Source organism: Xyrauchen texanus, chromosome 43 (genome assembly GCF_025860055.1).
Source record: "Xyrauchen texanus isolate HMW12.3.18 chromosome 43, RBS_HiC_50CHRs, whole genome shotgun sequence".
Taxonomy (NCBI): Eukaryota; Metazoa; Chordata; class Actinopteri; order Cypriniformes; family Catostomidae; genus Xyrauchen; species Xyrauchen texanus.
The window spans coordinates 29,296,487-29,319,929 of NC_068318.1; the positions used below are offsets into that span (position 1 = coordinate 29,296,487).

The 23,443-nt window shown below is 39.8% G+C and overlaps 1 protein-coding gene across 1 annotated transcript in view; it reads left to right on the forward strand.

Moving 5' to 3' along the window:
* Positions 1–23,443, forward strand: part of LOC127635626 (zinc finger MIZ domain-containing protein 2-like) — a 51,648-nt gene that overhangs the window by 13,454 nt on the left and 14,751 nt on the right. Inside the window, 6 exon segments of the mRNA XM_052115781.1 lie at positions 7,997–8,102; positions 16,494–16,608; positions 18,240–18,433; positions 19,101–19,284; positions 20,174–20,395; positions 20,545–20,739. Of these exon segments, the coding sequence (XP_051971741.1) occupies positions 8,053–8,102; positions 16,494–16,608; positions 18,240–18,433; positions 19,101–19,284; positions 20,174–20,395; positions 20,545–20,739 (960 nt within the window). The 5' untranslated portion in view covers positions 7,997–8,052.

Sequence of the window (23,443 nt, forward strand, 5' to 3'; positions counted from 1 at the left end):
CCATTAGAGTAACATCTCGTCTAGATCGCAGAGGCTCTTATGATGCATGGCAGGCATCCCTTTCTGATACCAGAGGAGGGGGGCTGCTGTTGGCCGGCAGAGAGCTGTCTCTATGTAAGTCTCCATCGAGTGGCTCTGTCAGCGTTCATCAGCCAAACCATCAGTCAGTCAACCTGTTTTTCCCTCTACTCCAGCAAGGGAGAGAAAGACACTGCTATGTCCAAAGTGAGTCACGTTGCAGTGGCGAGAGAGAGAGAAAGAGAGAGAGACATTGAGCAGCTGAGTATTGAAGTCAGACAAGTTTATCAAGCGGAGGCCCTTGAATGAACCAACCAGCTCTGCTTTTGTAAAGGACAGTCAGAGGCGTAACAAAGTCATTAAAGGAGAATCAATACAATGTGATGCCATTTGCATTCGGCGCTGCTCATTTCAAACAAGCTCGACTGGGGGAAATGGGTTTAGAGTAGTGAGGCTCGGGCTCTTATAGACCATTCACTGATGCCCATGAAGGAATCTGATATCAGCCAAATGAATGTGCTCCATTGTGCAATTCCACTCAACCTTTTCTTGCCTCCAAGACTAGCAATACAGCTTGAGTGCTCGGCTAATAATCTAAAACACTGATACAGTTCAGCCACGTTCTTGCATTACTCAAATGTTTTTAGAAATGAGCATGCTTACTATTGTTAATCTCCTCAATACTTTCGAAAATCTTAGTTGACTAAAAAAATAAAAAGACCCCTCATCAGGATAATCATATGGTTATAATTAACATGTAGGCTAATGTTGACAAAAATATAATGAAATAAATATTGAACTTGATTCGAAGAACTCGTCAGAATGTGAATATTCTGTTTTTTTTTTTAATGCTATACCTAAAGCAATAGCCAAAACAGTCTAACATTATAATCTTTAATATGTTTGATTCATGTTTAAATATTTGTACATAGTTTATACATTTTTCAAAATATTAGAATATTTAGTTTTATTTCATATTTATATTTAGTTTAAGTTTGTTCTGTTACAGTAGCCTAGTTTCCATCCACCTTTCGCGCTATTTTGTTATCGAAAATACGTAAAATAAAATTGCGACATTATGCCTGTTTCCATTCAAATGGCCTTTTATCGATACAAAGGGTGTACGTGATGACGTCATGCCTAAAAAACTTTTGCCGCATACGTTTTGGTTTATCGCAAAAGAATTCGCAAAAGAAGCCGTTTCCAATCAGAAATGTGTGTTTATCGCTAATTCGCCTCCCAGATGTCCCTACGTTTTTTCCTCCGAATTTTTGGTAAAATGGGGAGAGTATTGAGACAATTCATTGAAATGAGCCCGTTTGCTATCATTTTAATTTCACAAATAAAAGCAATCATAAGAGGAGGAATTGCAATCAAAAGAGAACAGTTGCCCTTCTGATAGGACTGTAATATTGGTTCTCAATCCATAATCATGTACAATAAATTGGCTTTCAATACTGTTGTCATGATTAACACAGGCTAACGATTGGGGCAAACTCAGAAATGTGACACTACATTTTTGCGTTAATGGCAATTTTATCAACAAATAGTGTTTCCAAACCATTTTTTCACAACTTTTGATGTATCTTCATAGTTTATGCACTTGAGTTAAATGGAAAAATATTATGTCAACATTTGTGACATTTTAGCGATAATGTGCGTTTCCATCAGCTTTATTTTGATGCGCTAAAACTTTTTCCGCAAAAAATCCTTGGATGGAAACGTAGTTAGTGTGATGCATGTTTTTGTCATTTTGCACATCATCGTCAACATGAATGTTATTTTTGCTGACTAAAATTTTACGCCATTTTAGTCTGAATAAATTTTATTAAATGAATATGAATATGACATGATGAAATTCACAAAATTTAAAGGATATTTTTGTCAAAAGACGAACAATATGACTAAAATAAAAAAAAAAACTGTGAAAATTAACACTGGTCTTTACATGCACACATCATCTTGTTTAAAAAAGCGTAAGAAACCCTCATTTATGTGAGAATTGTATGAATTAAATGATTCTGTACTTTTGACGTCAGAACGTAACCATTTACGCTCGCGAAACTTGCGCATATTGAAAAAGCCGGTAAGAACAATGGTGAAGGTGTTTACAAGGACCGCAAATTGGGGCAATGAGCACAAATCTGTTTGGTTTATGCTTAAATTGTTAATGACATTACCCGAATAAAGGAAAATCGTTTCAGGCATTTACATGACCACATACGTTGCTGGCTTTTTAAGTATAATCAGTGAAAAAATATTTTATATAAAAATGCTCATTGGATAAATAATAATGGCAATATGTGTAAGTGCTTGTTCATTGACATGGTTATTCATTGTTAGCATCCACCAGGAAAATCTTTACAAGAGGTTTGATTGACATTTGAGAACCCCCCAAGACATCCCACACATGCACACATAGGGCTGAAGAGAAAGCAGGGGCTTGTGTGATAGTTTTAAGGTTACAGTGTAAGCCTCTACCATGCTCCAAGATTACAACGTGGCGACCAGCATTTTCCTCCAGCTTTAGACCCAAAGAGATGAAGGTGTATAAGGCAGGGTGATAGTAGAGGAGCACTGTATAGTTTGACCTAGAGAGAACCCTGACTGCACCACTAAATCTAAGTGAAGAAAGTTACGGGCTGTTCCATTCCAGCACTACGTGCTTACTCTGGCTTGGCGCCCTGCCACTCCGCCAGACACAAACAAACCTACAAACTGCTCTCAGATGTCTTAGGAAACATGGAAGGTCCTCACGTTCCATGCTGGCGATTTGGAATTTTTTCTTGTGCTTGTTACATTTAAAAAAGCTAGTTTTCTTTGTACCTTGTTTGGGCAGAAAATAAACTGCCTCTGCCTTTTAGTAAACTCTTAAAGTACTTAACCTTTAACTGAAATCGACTCTGATTAATTGGACACTTACATGCTGTTAAGTGTTCAAAATCGACTGAATCACCAACATTACATGCTCATAGGTGTATACACCAGAACAAGGCTGCCTGCAAAAACCGGTTGTGCTTTACTTTGTTTGCTGCAGATGAATTTATTCAAAGGGAGGTGTCGGATCGGCTGTTGCATGCACGCTCAATGCCTGTGTGTGTTTGAGAAATTCAAACAGCATCAAACACGGGCCTGGACACTGAACAAATAAAGCTGACCTACAAGGTGGCTTCCACTGCACACACAAACACTATCGTGAAACCCATCGCCTCACGGCTATAATGAGCCACCAAGCGTCCCTCTTTAAAAACAACTCATCTGTATCTATCTACCAACACTGGGATTCAAGTTATGTTTGCATATTTTTCCATGTCAGAGTCTTTGCAGCATGCTCAACCTGCATCGCTCAACCTGCGTCACTCAATCTGCACCAAGGCCTAAAGGCTATGCGAGATTATTAGGGAATGAGGGAGCTCGGAAGAATGTAATGGAATTTGCTCTTCTGTCTGGCTCTTTGTCTCTTGAATGAATCAGATTTCCATTTCCAGTTGAACACAGTTGTGCTCATTAGGCTAAATGTTTTTATCCCTTGTTGGATGTTTGCTGCCCAGAGGGTAATGCATTGTCAATTTATCAGCGCTTAAAACTGACCCAGCACTCCAGATTCAATTGACAAGTCACAACACTTAACAGCACGAAGCAGTGGTGTATGTATTTACACGCTTTTTGCCAGGTGCATTGGCACAGAAATGGCACTTTCGAAAACAACAAATCTGCTTCCTCTATAGCATTTATTGCGTGTTAAACACCTAATATTCTTTCAGCTATGAATAAATTGTGAGGTTGTTATTTGTTTCCTCTATCTTACTGATTCTACAGGTAAGAGATACGACTGGTGTTCTTCTCAGCTCTGAATCTATAGGCGTATATGCATTGCAGCTTCCCGTTTCCTTTGATTTACTTGCAGGCACTCTGTTGCCTCTCTTTTTTATTTTTTTATTCAAAATGATCTTCATTATACTCTTCTTGCTTACAGTTTCAACCCCGCATTCTTTGCTGCAGCTCTCTAGCCGGTGTTGAGACACATTTAGACAGTGAGCCGTGGGTGTGTGTGTGCGTTTCTGTGTGTTCGTGTGCACATGTGTGGAGGAATGCGTTATCAGGCCCAGCCTTCCTGTGGTTCCTAATACTTCGTCCCCTGCCCCCAGCCTCTTTCTCTCTCTCTCTCTCTCTTTGGCAGCAGCTTCTCAGCTCTGGCTCCAGCTACATGGGGGAAGGGAGGCCTAACCATGTGACCCAAGGCGCTCCCCCATTTGGCAGACAGACCCATCTTGATTTTTGGACAGGCGGAACTCCAGGGAGACTTTAGTCACCACTGATGCCATTTGGGACTCGTTTGAAATGACTGGCTGTTGGTCATATCAGACCGATTAAAGGCAATTCGTTAAAGATGTTTCTTGAGCTGTGCTTTAATTTGACAATATTTTGCAGGTGACACTTGGAATCGGAAAAGTGGGCATGCATTTAAAGTCAACTAAAGTTGTATTCGCAACCCACATGACATATGTTTGCAACTACATGACATATGTTTGTGAAAAAGGATAAAAATGTAGGGGGGGACTTAATTTTATTTTTAATCGTAAAGTAATGGACGGTAGGGGTCTGCTTGGGCATTAAGATAATGTCTGAACCTGGCCCGTACCCGAGACCATGTGGCCAGACCCAACAGTTGGATAAAGCCCTCTTTGCAACCTGAAATTCATCAGAACTTCGAATCTTTGTGACACTTTGCTTAAAACACTCTAGACACAACTGTCTCGTTGTGTCTAGAGTGTTTTAAGTAAATGGAGTATTAAGTAAATGGAGTCCCTTTTGATTTGAGATCTTGAAAAGTGGATTCAGGTGTGGGGTGATACTACTTTGTCCACATTTTGATTGTCCCTAAAGGATACTGTCTCAACCTGTGCTGCATTTCAGGTCTCTGAAAACAGTTCTGTCCTCTGAAAACGCAGTTCCCCATAGAGAGCTGAATCTGCACTTCATTTCAAGAGCGCTGACATACAGGCATTTCTCTGGCCTATCAGAAATCAAAGGACTGCAGGCTTTTGTGTGCTGCTTGGCAAGAAAGCCAAGGCGTTTCATACCCTCAATGGTCACACCCCTGCAGTGCCGTCCTGCCCTGCTGTCCCGGACTGAACCGTCTTGTCCAGCGGGTGCAGGAGGAGACGTGGACAAACCGAAAAGTCTTTGACATGCCACAAGAGTTTGGATGCTTAGAAGTGGGTTAGACAAAGTTACAGTGAGGCAAGTAGTACAGGAACGAAATAAGTGGAGGGTAGAGAGAAAGAAAGGACTGTCCTCATGTTGGAGGAACTGGAGAGGGAGGGAAACCCAGCAGGAACAGGTCACTGCAGGCCAGGGGTGGAACTAGAGGAAAAGAGAGGAGGGGGTTAGATGGAGCCCAGCAGTGAAGAACAGTGTGTTCTGTTCATTCCAGGACAAGAACAGTTTGTGCTGTTATCCATCACACGGCGAAGAGAAAGCAATAGACGAAGATGACTGAACTGTGTTATTTGACCACACAAAAATAAGACCTAGTGTTTCTTGAGTATTTGTGTGCTCGATTGCAGGTTGTGTTAGGGGGAGGGACATTCTCATTCTACAGTTCGTTTGATTGGAGAGAAATGTGGATACACCAGTAGTGCAGGTTGAGTCATCAATATATTTGGTCCGTTTTCCCAGAAGAGAAAGACTGCAAAAAGTTATTTTAATAAACATTTAGGGGTACAATAGCATAAGCTAATGGACAAGGACTAAAAGCTACAAAACTCAAATTCATTTCATGGGGTCTTTCTATGGCTGATAAGATCTGCGTTCAGCATTATGTTATTAAGTGTGTGTGTTCTCAATGGGCGGCGGGAGACTTCTGCCGTATTGTGTTTCTAGATCGGATGGATTACTGTCGACCACTGTTTGAATAAATGCTCCTTCATTGAAAGATTGTTCTGATATGAGAGCTTAATGATCATAGGGGTGGGCTAAGCAGCACTGGGCTTATTAAACATAATGAATGTTCATCAGTCAGCTGTTACTTAAGTTGGAGAGCTTAATATATCAGTAATATATCAGAAAGGTGCAATGTGCAACAATCAGATGGAGTGAGTAGGTATGCAACACTATAGAAATTTTGCCTGAATCATGTTTATTTTTAGGGGTGTGTGCAAAGGCACACATCATTAATACTATATCTCATACATAGGTGGAACACGACCCATACCGCTTGCACTACAGACATGAATGATACTAATATCATGCACCTTATTGAGGAGAGGTGTTTGTTCATTTTTATAGTCTGACTACAGACGATTCTGACGATTTTCACCGAGCCGTAAAATGGGCAAGCAATTCCCATAGACTTAAGGCCAAGGTATACTTCTGTTTTCCGTGTGTGTGTGTGTTTGCGTGTGTTTGCGTGTGTTTGCGTGTGTGTGTGTGTGTGTGTGTGTGTGTGAGAGACGCAAATTTTGCCATCAGCACGGTACATGCGGACTGTCCATGTCCTAGCTTTACTTGACAGTCCATGTCCTTTCACCTTGTCGGCGCATGAACTTGCCGTTGACTGTGCTACGTGAGTATCACAAAGCAGTCATAGTGTGTATGTGTCCATATGGGCTCACAGTCTACAGAGTATACTTTATCATTTAAAAATAACTTGATAAGATCACCAATATATCAAGCAAAGTCCAATGCTGTGGTACAGCATTGCAAAGACTGCTGAAATCAGATGCACACTTGCTAAAAGCCTCTTTACACAGGCAGGCTGGTGTAATTGCTAACGGAAGCGACCATGCGAGCATGTAAATATTGCTAAGCCTGCTTCAGTCAAGTGGTTATCAAAACATGACAGTGGAAGATCTCATTTTGTTTTTACCGCCCCCTCCCTTTCTCTCATCCTCCACTCTATCATCTCATTATCCCTGTTGGTGAACCTTTTCTGATCAACTCTGTCACTCCTCTGAGAGACTCTTCCTCAAGCCCCCCTCCTTACAGCATTCATCCACCTCTCTTTTCAAGCTGTGGGGTGTCTGACCTAAATCTGTAAGGAAGGAGAAGAAAATGGAAGCAGAGAGGGAAGTGTTTAAGGGCGTGGGTGGGCCTGATATCCACTGATGTTGGCAGCAAATTAGCATGTGTGCTAATCAAGCTACACCTCTGAGAGTGGAGGCAGACGGAGAGGCATTGGGGTGGGGCATGGGGGTGGGTTGGGGTCTTATTGTCATTATTAACATGTACAATCACCTAAACGTACACACACACACATACAAAGAAGCAAGGAGGGTGAACCCTCTTTTGTCACTACGTGCTCCCTAATCACTTAAATAATTGACCAGGTTGCTCAGATCTCAAAACTGCGGCCATGAGAACCGCCGCTTTTCCACATCTCATTTTTCTTTTCCTTTTGAAATCAAAGAGCTATAAATAGCCCTCCCCTTTCGCTCCCTCCCTCACCGGCTTCTCCCAATGATGCAGGGTGCAAGAATCGTGCAGTAAGACATACGACCACAAACGCGTCAAACGTTCAGTTTGCAGCCTTTGCTCTATTTTAAAGCATGTTTCACACTGGCTTTTGTCTTTAGTGCCGCAGTCTTTCCCAGCTTTCTTGTACCCTGACTGCAGCCCAAGAGATTCCACATGCTGTCAAATCTTGCTCCTTTGTGTGTGGCGCTGCCTGCTTTTTAAACTGCGATTGGTGGAGGGGTTCCAACTCAAGGAAATGATTGCAAAACCCGACCTGTCAAAGTGCGGGGGTGAGCAGAGAAAATGTGCTGGCACTGTCAGTTATGGATTAACCCCTCATGCCGTCTGGCTGAACCGTAGCCATCTAAGAGCCCTCCTAATAAATTGGTTAAAGCTACTACAGCTGATAATGCCCCCTGTCACCATACGTCTCTGCCTCTGTGAGTCATGGGGGAAAATAATCTTTATTCTGATTGAGTGCTGTCAATGTAATATGTCTTTCTCTTTCTTTATTTTCCAGACTGCCTGCTAGGTTGAGGAGAGTTGGGGTGCCCCGTAGACCCCTAGATTCCTCCGATGAACCCCATCAACTCCATGAAACCTGCCCTGCCTCCAACGCCACATAGGTCAGTTTGAGATACCTCACTGTAGCTCCTGAACATCGGCTTGGTGCAGCTGCACGTCAAAGTGCAACTCGCACCCACTCTTTCCTCTTTAACCACATTCTGAACTTTCCAATCCCCCTTGAACTGACACCTGCTTCCCTGAGCAACACCCCTAACAGTCTAAACCTACTGCTCGTGTTTTTTCATTGTTGATTTTCAAAACTTAAAAAAAAAGCTATATTTAAAGGGGTCATTTTTTTTTTTTTTCATTATCTTCCCTAAGGTCCACTGATAAAGTCACCAAAGCAGTCATAATTTTGTAATATATGATAATTTTTGACCATATTTCTGAAAATCTTGATTAATCGTGACAAACTATAAATCATAAGAAATGTCTAATACTTCAGCTTTGATATTCAGCCAATGTTTCATAATAGAATATCTTAATTTGCAACATATCAAAATATAAAAGCGAGAGTTATGAAAATGAAACCGTTATAAAGACGCACGTACCTATTCAGTGATGTAAACTCCCTCAGAGTGTCCCTAGCAGGCTTCAGTGAACATCCAATAGAACATTCAGTCCAACTGCGTGCACATTTATGGACATTTTGAAATATTCTCATATTTATTTCATAAAGAATTATTATTTATGTCCATTTTCCAAGGATCAGGATGGCAGCTTAGTGGGAGGCTCCAAGCAACTTTTCACAATGTAATACAAAAGCCCCTAATATATACTGCTAGCATTTTAAATAATACATTGCGTTGATATGTCAAAACCTCCTACAACGAAACAGTGTGATATATTTACTCGAGGACGCAAGACAGGCACTAAGCAACTTCAGCAGATACACCAAGTGAAGCAGAAGCTAACCACATGGCCAGCTTAGCCGAAGTTCTAAGAGAGCTGAAATCGCTCTGAGCTGAATTCTGAACAAAGTTGGACAATATTGATACCCGTCTGACTGACATAGTGATCTCAATGGCTGCATTGGAATGCAAAGTGACAGATGTAAAAAGAGACGTCTCTTCAAATGCAACACATATCGAGGGAGCTGAATGCTGCATACACGATACAGAAAAAACACTTGAAAAACCAGAAGCCGCACTAGACTCGGCCATCAAACAAATCTCTTACCTTGAATCCAAAACAGATGACCTGGAGAACCGGGGCAGAAGAAAGAACCTTCTGCTTTTTTGTACACGAGAGGGCGCCGAGGGCCAAAGAACACACCTTGACTTTATAAATGGCATGTTGACACAATGGCTGGGGCTGAATCCTGATAGATCGTTCACCTTGGAGCGGGTTCATTGACACTAGCGTCGGGAAAGCCCAACCAAAACAGAGCGATCCTCATTCGCTTTTTAAAGTTTCAGGAGAAAGAATTTGCTTGAATCAAGATGACGAGACATCGCGCACGACAGGGCCAAGATATCATTCGCGCAGGATCTCTCAGCAGAGACTGTTCGGATCCAACGGGAATTTAATCCAGTTAAGAAGCTATTGCCAGCATCAAATGGGAAGCATTTAATGCTTATATAAGAGGAGAAATCATTAGTTATACATGTTCTAAAACCAAACGGTACAACCAAGAATTACGAGCATTAGAAAACCAAATTAAAAAAGCTGAGACTGAAATTAATATTGTCAACGACCCTGAAAAATTACATAATCTATCTGTCATGAGAGCTAATTATGATAAATTAACAACTGACGAAGTAGCTAAAAATCTAATGTGAACTAAGCAAGCATACTATTATCAGGGGGAAAAGGGAGGTAACAATTAATAGTATAAAATCAATATCTGGCAATTTAACTATGGACCCATTAGAGATTAATAATCATTGTAAAAACTTTTAGAAGTTGCAGAACACGTTAATTGACCAGTTACAATTTCAGACTATATAAGATGATGGAAAAAATAGCACTAGACAGTCAATTGACAACAGAAGAACTTTGAGGCTACAGGGGACATTAATAGTGGTAAAGCACCCGGACCGGTTACCAATAGAGTTTTATAAAACATTTAAAAGACAACTTGTAAGCCATTTCTTGACATGTATGAAGAATCGTTTATTGAAGGATCGCTCCCAGATTTATTAAGATTAGCTATAATAACTTTTATATTAAAACCAAACCCCCATCTGAATGATCGTCTTACAGACCAATTAGTTTAATGGGATGTGACACAAAAATACTTTGTAAAGCACTTTCTAGAAGATAAGATATAAGATAAATATCTTCCTCAGTTGATTATTGATGATCAGCAAGGTTTTGTACAAAAAAGACATGGTCACAATAGTCTTGAATATACTATATGAGAGACATAATGCAAAAGAGACAGCAATATTATCAGTAGATGCTTTTCAAGCCTTTGATAGGATAGAATGGGTTTACCTTTTTGAAGTACTCCCAAGATTCGGATTAGGCAAAACCTTTCTCAAATGGATTTGATAATTTTACACAAACTCAGCAGTCGAGATCCTAACTGATAGTACCATCTCGAGACCGTTTTGTTTATAGCAAACCTATTTGTGTTACCAATTGAACCTCTAGCCATTGCTGTGTGAACACATACTGGATTATCAGGCATTACAATTGTGGGGGGTGTATTTTTTTTTTATATACAGATGACATAATATTATTCCTGACAAATGTAAAAAGTAGTATTCCCAATTTGATGAGATTAATTGAAATTGTTTTTTAGGAAGTTTCATATAAAATCAATAATTCCAAATCAGTATTCATATTTCTTAATAAGGAAGAAAGACATAGTCCCATAGTCAATACTCTGTTTCATGGGGTCTTTCTACTGAAGGATTCAGGTACTTGGGTGTCTGAAGCATTGAATAGCTGGTCCAATTTGCCTATATCCATGGTCGGACGAATAAATACAATAAAACTATTCTACCCAAATATTTAAATTATTTTCAAGCACTCCCACTGCCACTACCAAACTTGTTTTATGACAAACTTTTGACAAATTATTTGGTCAATTTCTCTGGAGTGACAGGAAAGCTTGACTTCACCATAAACTATTATATCTGACTTATGAGACGGGAGGGCTTCAACTTCCCAAACTCAGATGGTATTATATGGCTGCCCAACTGACCTCAGCATCATATTATTTCCATACAACAGGGCCCCCATCCTGGGTAGGCATCGAACAAGAGTCCGTTCCAGATCTGCCATTTAAATCTGTATCTATACTCCTCGGATATTAAGTCATTTGAAGTGCACAAAAAATCATTTTCTTAAAAACACAATCTCGGTCTGGCATGATGCACATAAACATGTAGGTGATATTCCTGAACTGTCTCAATGTATTCCTATTTAGGGTAATGAACAGTCTACACCTGGTAAGAAAGATGGAGGATTTAAGTCATGGAATATAAAAGGTATTCGGAAAATGATGGTTTTACTTTTGATCAATTATGTCAGAGATATCTAATCAGTCTGTTGTATTGTTACTGTATGTTTCTTTGATGTGATGTTATAAAACAAGAAAATGACAAACATATTGTGGGAAAAAAATGTTATGTCCATTTTCCACTAAATTAGAGCCATTGTATTTTGAGTATGTCCTTTTATGCTTGTGCTCAAATCAAGGCGGTGTTCGGAAACAGGTTAAGCAACAAAACGACAGGAGCCACAGCAACTGATGAAACGCATCTTCTCTTGACACTTGACACTGCGTCTTTCAAAAGCATGCCAGAGAGATGACAACAGTCGAAGACGTTTGTTTAGTACATGTTTGTATACAAAAATAATTTCAAAGTTGGGTCCGCTTTCGTGTTCAGGAGTAGTTAGGCCACAGACAGTAGGCCTTTTGTCCTTCTCTCTGTCTCTGTTTATAAGCCAAGTGAGCACTGGGTGGGGTCATGTGTGCGATGATTTTAAAATAAGCGTTGGTATTGTTGCTGTAGAGACCATCTTGAATTAATGAGGATCCCAAGTGATGTAAGGAAGTTGCGAATGTAGAGAATGGGGCGTTTTAGCAGCTTGGTTTCAATGAATGCTTTTATTGGATTGGGGATTAAGTTTTGAGTTCTGGAATTTACAGTATGTTTTTATAGTAGAATGGCCTCTTATATGTGTAAATATCAAGGAAAATTTGATTCCTCAGGATATGATACCCTTTAAATTTCTTTTAGAACAAGCAGAACCACCAAACTATCAGAATCGGCAGATACAAAATAATTGGATATCGGTATCGGCACACACCTATTGTCAATTTATACCTGGCTGCTACCTCAATAACTGCTATGTCCATATAACACTATCTCATAGTATGTTATGTTTACATTTGGCATTTTTAGAAACTGTCATCTTTTTGCACTACTGAGTACTGGTCGGCGCTGCACTGTCTCTCACTGTGCCTATTGTCCTGTTCATTTTTAGTCATTTATTGTACTGTCCCGTACTTTTTGCACACGTTTGCATGTACACTTTATATAGGTATGTTATTTAGTCTGTGTAGTCTCATGTGGTTCTGTGTTTCTCCTATGTTGTTTTATGTAGCACCGTGGTCCAGGAGGAACGTTGTCTCATTTCACTGTACTGTACTAACTGTATATGGTTGAACGACAATAAAAACCACTTGACTATTTCAGGGTTCTTTAAAGCACCAGCACATTGAAGTTTATGTTAAGAAATAGAGAATAAAAGGTTTTGGACTGTGCTGATACAATCAGATATTGCAAGTTTCTCTCAAACAAACACGTGGGTCTTTCCAGTGCATTTGTTACCATTTCAGTTGCTATCCAACTATGATATTGTGATGCATCGTGATGTATTGAATCGTGACAAACATTGCTAGGTAGTTGGTGAGACCCAAACTCAAACCTAGAACTTAAAATGGGAGATATGGTATCACGCTCAATAACCTTATTTGATTGTAATTGGAAGTGTTAATAATTCACTAAGCCATTAGTAAAGACCTACAGGTGTTTTTATAGTATTCAAAGAACTAATTACTTATTATCTGGATAATTTTAGATGATTTTGAGCATGCAGTGTAATTCTGTCTTTTATACAGTATATTTAGCAAATGTATGGCAGGCTGTCTTAGGTAGGTGTACTTGGCAGAATATTGGTTTCACTGATATTTGAGCAGTTAAAGGGTCTATACACTTAAAAATAAGTGGAAGGTGGCATATTACTCTCACTACAGAATGCCGAAGATAAATCGCCTGCAGCAGAGCAGGCATTGGGGCCCAAACTCAATCCCTGCACCCACACCTCTGCTATCATTTACCGAGCCCTGAATCTGCCAGAGTGTTGTTTTTTTTTTTATTATTTAGATTGGCTGCGCTGTCCCTTCAGTGCTGATTGGCTGCTGGAGGGTTTGGCTCTGGAACCACAGTTTCCTGTTTCAGAAAGAGGGGGTATCTGGTGTTTTTACTGCAGAGGAACTTAAGAAAAACCTCTGCCTCTTATGGAATACCTCTAAGCTGCTGATAGTTCGGTTTGTTTATTTGCCTCAGCAGTGCAATGACCAGCCGATCATTGAGGCTTTGTTGGAACCTCAATATCCTGTGTGCCGCAAGCCAGCGGACACTTTGCTGCAGGTCGAGGTGGGAGTGTGTCAAGAAAGGGATCTTGGTTTTCTTCAAGAGCTTTGTGGAGAAGAGGCATTCATGCGGGAGTAGGATTGCGGTGTCTAAGGCCAGTCAGGGTGAGATGCTGTTCAGAGCCAGTTATCGCTCAATAAGCACTCACAGGTTTAAAGGAATAGTTCACCCAAAAATTTGAATTCTCTCATTATTTACTCGCCCACATGATACCAGGTGTGTATGCCTTTCTTTCTTCACCAAACACATTTGAAAAAAAAAATTCTTAGCTCAGTTGGTCCTTAAAATGCAAGTGAATGCAGATTTCTCACTTGAAGCTCCAAAAATCAAAGACAGTCAGCATAAACATTATCCATAAGACACCAGCTGTTAAATTAATGTTTTCTAAAGCTATATGGTCACTTTTGGTGCAAAAAATAATCAATATTTAAGTACCTTTTAACTATAAACCATCGCTTCTGGCTTCACTGGAGGGTGGAGTCCAAGCGGTCTCTGGTTTGACGTATTCGAGTTGCCATGATACAGATGTAATCACACGTTCTCCTCTCAACATCCAGGATGAGCACACAAATGTACCATTGTGAGTAAAGAAATGGATAAATAGAGATCAAAACCAACAAAGCTTCAATACAGCTTTCCTCCTCTCTTGTAAACAGCGCTGCTCTTTCGGCTGTGATGCACATGTGTCAGTTCTCGAGCGTTTTACGTACCAATGCGATTTCATCACACGCTCCTAACTTTAAAAAAAGTACTTGGCTTTCACACCAAAATGATTGTGTTGGCTTTACAACAATTGGTGTCATATTGATGTCTGTGGTTTTTGGAGCATCAAAATGTATTTTAACATATTTAGCAAAGAAAGTCATACACACCTGGTAAATAATGAGAGAATTTTCATTATTGGATGAACTGTCCCTTTAATGAGCTGGATACACTCGAGTCGTTGCGACTTGGATAAGCTGAGAGTTTACCTGGAATCCAGGGTTCAGAATGAGCTTTATACCACACCTGTAAATGGGTACAAAATACATACTTTGCAATAAATGAGTGTTTCTCATGAACTTTGGTCATTTTTGGCACTCTAGAAAGTCATTTTCTCACACTTATTTTTATTTTTTATTTGTTTTCTAACATTGTACAGCAGTGTATGTACATGCATCACATGAGATATTATTTATTTATTTATTTTATGAAAATTCCCACCACTGTGTAATTTCCAGTACATCTAAAATCCTGTATTGTGTTTGATAGAATTCTGTGATGGAAATTACATTTTTGGAATAAAATTGCAGACTCCTTTTGTCTTGCTGAGACATTTTGAAAGCTTTCATTTTGTGTATCGTAAATCCATACAATTAAATAATATTTCAACCCTTTGCATTTATTATTGGTAATATAAATATTGGGCTCACAAGTGGCATTTACCTTTTATTTTAATGTATTATTTATTTTTTCGGATCAAACATCACTTGTCTCATATTTCATCTCAAACATTCTCACAACTGACAATTTGTCGACTTGTTAGCAAGTACACTAATTATTGAAGAAGAAAATAATATAAGGGGCAAAATTGCTTGGCGTTTTGGAAATGAGGCCACAATTTAATTTTTTAATAATACAAATTATTTTCACATAATAAATATTGAAATGGTTTGTTTCACTCTTTGTTTAATTTATCCTAGTTTTAAACCATTTTATTTTTTACAATGGATTTACATGGTTTAAAATTGAAAGTCTGGGTCTGGCACATTCAAAAACAGTTAAATGTGTACATAAAATGCATTTGAAAAGTACCAACGATTAATTTTGAAGGTCTGGGAAAAAGTTTACAATTCAGTTTTGGTGAGACTTTCATGTAACAAAAAGAAACATTTAAAAATCAGTTTGTCTAAATAAAAATCAACCCCTGGAAAGTGAAAGTTCCCGAAGTTGAAGTAACGCTACATTTTACGGCAAAGTTCTTCGCCATCGACCTTGTGATACAACGCAAATATTTAACTGTCTAATACATTGAAATGCATCACAATATAATAAGATTGAGATTGAAACTAAATCTGTTGATTTGACTTTTTAACAGAACTGTAGTGAATGTTGAAATAAATTGCATGCATACAAATATTGATTGTTGGATCTGAAGTATCATTGCAATATTGTTGGGAAAAATAATGTATATAATTGTATTAGAACAGCTCAAATATATTTGATGTTTTGAAAAAGGAACTACTATTTCCCTCTGAACAAGTTTTGCCTGAGGTTCCTTCTATTGTTGTTCTGTTGAAGGCATGTTACCCGTGTATTTGTATTTGCGTGTGTACGTGTGCACATCTTTTCAGGACACAACAACCTATTGAACAGACTGTACTATCCCTTACAATATCGTTTTCATTCACGTCAAAATAAAAAATGGCATCTACCCACTAAGAGTCCATGTTTCCCTGTTTAAATCAGTGTGTGATGTAGTTTGGCTAATTATGGAAAGATGGGACCGGATTATTGAGAGCGATCTGGTTTGATCCAGTTACACAGAAAACAGTAGGTACACACACACTTACTCTCTCACCCCCTCTCCCTTGGCATAGTTACTCTTTCCTGTCTCTAAGTGACTGTGGAGTTGTCATGGAAACATTGTGCCGAGTACCTCCAGAGCATGTGGCTATGACACGTCTGAAGTCGCTCTCGCTCACACTTCACACCATATGCATATATCATACATACCATGACAAATGTTATAGAATGCAATATTATCTAGAGCTGGCTCCAGATAATGTATGTCAGATCAGTAGCAAGTGAATTAAAAACCTGGTAATAACCCCAGTGTTTTCTCTCGCCCCACAGTGACGCCTCTTACCTATATGATCCTGTCCCCTGGCAGCAAGGCCCCAATCAGCCTGCAGGCTCCCTCTCTGTGGTAACCACAGTGTGGGGGGTAACCAATCCTTCACCCAGCCAGGTAATTAAATCACTAGTGTGGTAACCTAAAAGCAAACAAGGCACTGTCTTCCTGGGAACTAGTGACGTCCTGATTGTGGAAAAATTGTTCTTTTGAGTCAAAGATGTCAATGAATCAGCAGATCTGGTTCACACGTCATTCTGAATGTGTTGGGCAACTCATTGACTTACTGAATCGGTTGGAGTGGTTCTTACGTTAACGACTAATTCTCTTAAAAATGAAAATTCTGTCGTCATATAATCACCCTGATGTGACTTTTTCTTTCATGGATCACAAAAGATGTTTGACAATGTTCGTATTCGTCTCAATTGACTTTCATTGTATAGATGTAAAGGGTGACTAAGATTCTGCTTGACATTTTCTTTTGTGTTCCACTGAAGGGAAAAAAAGGTCATACAGGTTTACAACAGCATTGCTGCTGTTAGTGAATGATGACAGGATTTTCATTTTTGGGTGTACTACCCCAGTAAAGAACCAATAAACGTCCCTTATGGTCATGTCAGACATTGAGTGAGTTTTTTAGTAACCGATTCTGACGCTGTTATTTAAAGAGCAAGGTTGCTGATGGCTGAAATAAATGACAATATATATTATAATACAATAATTTAGAGCGCAACAGTGCTTCTGCTGAAGGGTTGTTTTCTTCACTGTATAAACTGCAAGTTGCCACACAGCTGAAATTTCAATTACTGCCCTCTGGAGTAAACAGGTGGTACTACAAGCTTGCATTTCTCAGGAATCTTCCTTATTACGGTCTGGGGTTCATATTTGCGTTCATATTTTTAACACATTATTTTTTTATCAAATGAATCGCACTTAATTTACGCATTAAATCAACAGCCCTAATATATATATATACACATCGACCACTTTATTAGGAACTCCTGTACACCTACATTTTCATGCGATTATCTAATTGGCCAATCATGTGGCAGCAGTGCAATGCATAAAATAATTCAGATACGGGTCAGGAGCTTTAATGTTCACATCAACCATCAAAATGGGGGGAAAATGTGATCTCCGTGATTTCGACTGTGGCATGTTATTCATGCACAACAGTCTCTAGAATATGCTCGGAGGTCAGAAAGGCTGTGGTAACTCAGATAACCACTCTGTACAATTGTAGTGAGCAGAATAGCATCTCAGAATGCACAACACATCGAACTTTAGGCAGATGGCTACAGCAGATGACCATGTCGTGTTCCACTTCAGTCATTCAGGAGCAAAAAGATGAGGCTGCAGTTAGATAATCACATGAATAAGTACACAGGTGTACCTAATAAAGTGGTTGTGTGTGTATGTATGTATGTATGTATATATATATATATATTTGACTAATGAGGCAAAAAAAAAATATACAATAACAATCAAATAGTAACAAATAAAATGTTATAGGACATTTTTATGACTTTAAGCCTCCCATAGATTGTCTCACAGACAGACATAAAAAGAAACCTAGTCAATTGCATTTTTATTTATTTTTTTATGCTCACAACAGCGTCAATGTCAGAATAATCACAGAGTAGAATAAATAAATGTCCTTTTCTGGTTGCCCTTCTCCTCTATCAAAAACCACTCCATTTCTCCTATCTCTCAGTTCATAGTTTAAAAATTAATCTCATTCTCGGCAGGTTTTTGGCGCTCCCATGGGTCCAGGCGGAAACTCAGCCGGTGGTCACATGATGCCTGGCAACAGCCCAGGCATGAACTCCCCTCAGTTTATGGGCCAGCAGGGCTACCCTGAGCCCAACAAGGGCTACATGCAACAGGGCATGTACGGGCGTCCCAGTGGAGGATATTCAGCCGGGCCTGGATATGGGGGCAGGTGAGAAACTCTTGAAAAGCAAATTCATCATTATTCATCACTATGAATCACTTTTTAAAAAAGAATTTTTTTTTTTTGTGCGAGTATAGCAACCGGTGACAGACATGTCCGTTATAGGCTTTCTGTGTATCATTTATTAAAAAATTAGAAAAATAGTTTTGTTTATTTTACTACTAAGTGTAAACAGTCCTACTGTTGTTTTTTTTTTTTTTTTTTTGGCCTAATATCAGATTTCTAGATAAACGACCCTTTGCAACTTCCGACACAAAATGACGCATCACATTGTCCAAACGGCCTGTGTTTGAGTGTGTGATGGTGTGGCTACGTTTAGACTCTCCCTCGTGGGAAATGCATGACGTCAGGCAGCCTGCAGATGTCACCACAGTGGGGGATGTGTGCACTGTTTGTCCCACCCCTGCGCTGACTCACACAAACACACGCGCACGTTTGCGTCCCTTAAGATCAATTTGCATCGCAATAAATCTTTTGAATCACTGACTTGGAGCACTCAGCGTCTCCCTTGGCTCAGAAGACCACTCACACAACACCTTGCCTAATACCTCGGGTCGTATTATTCAGCAGTGCTGCTGATCCTTATTTTATGACCCAAATGGGATATGATTTCACACAATTCATAAGATATTTGTCTTCTCTGTTTCCTCTTCAGTTACCCCAATAATGGAGGAGGATCCCTGGGGATGCCACCCCATGGTGTTCGCCCGCCCAACGACTTCACCCAAGCAGCCGCTGCAGCAGCTGTGGCCGCCGCCGCCGCCACGGCGACAGCCACCGCCACGGCAACAGTCGCCGCGATACAGGAGAAGCAAAACCAAGAACTAAACTACGGGCCTGTAAGGGACCTTGTTCATTTGAGCATTTGATGAAGTGACTGCGATAAATGGCACTAAAGGGAAGGTCACCGACATAGATATTGTTTACCCCTGCGTTCACCGTGCAGAGTGATGACCTGAAAATTATACTTCTGTAATTATTTACTCACACATGTTGTTTCCAACTCAAAAGGAGATATTAGGCAGAATGACATTCTCAGTCACTATTTACTTTCATTGTTTGGAATGAAAGTGAATTGTTACTGAGGCTGTCATTCAATCTAACATCTCCTTTTCTGTTTCACAGAATCTATACAGTTTTGGAACAACTTTTGGGTGAGTGAATAATGACAGAATTTTTATTTTTGAGTGAACGTTCGTTTTAAATATTTTAGTGATTAATGGTGTAATTCTATATCTCGTTTTTTACGTTGTTAATCTGATTGCCACAATGATTGGCTCTATTTTTTATTGTAAATGCTTTGCACTAAAATTCACATAGAGAGATGCCTTGTAACCTCTCGTTCTTTGCACTTATTTCGCCCTCTTCTGGTCCAACACAGAAAAACAAGCCCTTAGTCCAAAAACATGGCTTTAAGTATTGCAAACAAATATATATATATATATATATATATATATATATATATATATATATATATATATATATATATATATTTATATATTTCCTGTCTGCTCACAGTGGACTTTACTGTCTGCCCAGTTTTATACAGCAGACTTCACTGCCACACAGGCTAGACAGGACTTCATTGTTTACCGTGGTGACCTAGTTGCATTTCCCTTTCGTGCCCGGAGCTTGTCAGCCATAAGTCACAGCAGCAGGCTTGTCTCCAGCCATTGTTACCCGACGCTGGTTCTGATGGGTGTGGAACTGTGTTATTTTGCTCTGCAGATGGGTGGCGCTTCCTCTTACAATACCCAGTTCCTGTCGCACTCCGGGCCCCGCGGCCCGCCCGGCATGACCCCGTCCGGAATGGTCGGCTCCAGACCCCCTTCCATGGGACCCATGTACACACAGCAGGGCCAGAGGTTGCCTCAGCATCCCGTCTATTCTGGAGGCCAGCAGGGTCCTCCGCGACACCAGCAGGGTCTGAAACGCCCCTACAACTCCGACGTGAGTCTTGACCCAATATGACCTTTCATGTAGGGTCCAACCCTACTTTTCATCTTTCACATGTTTAAGGGTCATTGGTCATACAAATCTCATTTCCGCATGGTGTTGACAACTTGGTTATGTACTGGAATTTTATTCGTTGCCTACAGGGATTTCCGGGTCAGCAGTATGGTCCCGGAATGGGAGCTGGGGGCCCATACCCAGGCCAGCCCATGCAGTACCATGGTCCTGGACCCCAGCGGTCTGCCCCTTCACCATCTTACCCAGCCCATCGAATGCCCCTCCAACAACCCAATATGGGCCAGTATCCTGCAGGACCAGGAAACCCCAGCCAGTTCTACAAGGTAAGATTCTTAATTTTCAGTGATGTCAAATTAATGTTTTTAATAGAATAGTGGATCCAAAAATGATACTCACTCTGATGTCTTGCCAAATCCAAATGAAATCCATAGGACAATTTTTGAAGAATATATACTCTGCTATTTGCTATAGAATGAAAGCATGCAGTAACCAGGGACTGCAAAACTTCAGAAGGCACAAGTTGTCAATGTGACTTTTACACTTAACACAAAGTCTTCTGAAGCCATACAATAGTTTCTGTGGAACATACCACAATTTTAAGGCGCACACCAGGCAGTCCATGGACCATTTTCATGGTATGAGAAACGGCACTGATTGAACATCCTGCCTAACTACTTTTGTGTTTCATGGAAGATAACTTATTTTTATTTGTGGGTCAACTATTACTATAATGACAGATTAAGTTAGGTACTTTCTGAAATGTTGAAAGTTCAAACCGTTTCACTAGCAAATTGCAACATCACATGATGCGAACGGTATCATATTTCCAAAGAACTGGTTCTTTCATCAGTATTAGTGAAAAACAAGATGCTGTTTTAAGAGAAACACTCTAGTATTTGATACTTGCAAACACTGCAGTGAACTTTCAAGAGGCAACTAGATGTGAAAAGATTTTTGGAAGTACCAGTGAAAGACGAGCTCGACCCGGCACTTTAAATTCCATGCAGAGTTTGGAATTACAGCATTAGATTATCATAGTCGTATCAATGCAATATGCACTCAACGAGTGCACCGATATTTTGTGTTTGAAACATTTAGGCACTGTTCCAAAACCTAGTGAGGTCCCTGTGTAGGCAGGTACACTTTAGGTTATGCTGGTAGGTGCGCTTTAGAGTTTCACTGTGCATCAAATAAATAGCAGTCGAGTTGCTGCCTATACAGCACTTACAGTTGCAATCGAAATTATTCAACCCCCCTGACCAGCAATACATTCTGGTGATGTGAAATAAAACACATCAACTAAAACATCAGTAAACAGTCAAAGTAAGTTTTGAATAGACATTTGAATGATTGTGAGAACAAAGAGTTCAGTTTACCCAAATTTTTAAATAAAAGATAACTAATTCTCTCCACAAATGTCATGTCAAAAACATTCAACCCCCAAAGTCAATCATTTGTGGAGTATCTTTTATCCTTAATAACAGCAAATAAATGTTTCAGGTAAGTGTTCTCAGGCTTCGGACACCTCTCTATTAGAATTTTTACACATTTCTCATGAGCAAAAGCTTCCAGCTCATTGACATTATTTGGTTTCTGTGCTGCCACTGCTTCCTTGAAATCCCAACAAAGGTTTGCAATGGGACTTTAATGATGGACTGAAAGGGCCATTTAAGGACATTCCACGACCTATCCCTGAACCAGATTTTGGATAACTTGGATGTATCCTTGGTGTTTTTGTCTTTCTGGATATTCCAGTGATCACAGAGCTTCAATTTACACACTGAAGGCATCACATTTTTCCTGCCAAAATGGCCTGATACCTGAAAGAATCCATGGTGTCAGTCACATAGTCAGGATAGCTGTTTCTTGCAGGCACAAAACACCCCCATAACAGGACTGACCCACCTCCATGCTTGACTGTGGGGATGGTGTCGTTCTTGTCATCACCTTGTCATCTTACTCCAGATGTACTGCTGACCCATGGGTCTAAAACTCATTTTCAGTTTAGTGTCATACATCTATAAAACCTTCTCTATTATATAATCTCCTCTATTAGCTTTTGAGGCAGCTTATATGTTATGGCATTTTTTGCATATAAATAAATGTTTGCTTACAACGCTAAACTTGCATTTTAATTTTAAAACAATTAAATAAGTGCCATTGCAGATTGATGACTTAATTTAGTTTTAAAATAATTACTTGTGTAGCCTTACATATTTAAGAAACGATAGCGGTTACATAATTATGACATGGCTGTATTTTTTAAAATCCTGCTATTTACAAATATTAGGTTATATATTCACACTATGACATTGAATGTGTCACTCAACTGATATAGATGTAAAGTTTAAAGATTCTGGGTCATCAGAAAAGCTTTGTAAATCCTTACTGTCTTGGGGGGTTGAATCATTTTGATTGCAACAATATGAGGATCTTTCACAGGTGGGATGCTACATGGAAAGGCAGCTGTCTATGTAGGAAGTACACAAGTTTTTGCAACAGAGCCTCAAGCCCAAAGTATACTATGCTGCTAACTTGTGGACCCACTAATTAGTGCAAAAAATCCAGGCGCATGCACCTAATGCACGTTTACAGAACGCGCAGATATAAAACCCGGTCCGCATGCATTCAGTGCTCGAGCACTCTGATAATAACGCAATTTCCAGCACACGCCCTGTACACAGATGCCTAGAATCAGAATGAGTTTTATTGCCAAGTATGCTTACACATACAAGGAATTGGGCTTGGTGACAGAAGCTTCCAGTACACAAAAAATAGAATACAAATTAAAAGTGAATAGAAATGTGTATACATTTCACAAAATATATATATATATATATATATTCCTGTGCCTGATGGTTCTGGTGCTCTGTAGCGCCGGCCAGAAGCCAACTGTTCAAAAAGGTAGTGGACTGGGTGAGTGGGGTCCAGAGTGATTTTTATTGCCCTTTTCCTCAATCTGGAAGTGTATAGTTCTTGAATGGAGGGCAGGGGGCATCCAATAATCCTCTCAGCAGTCCGAAGTGT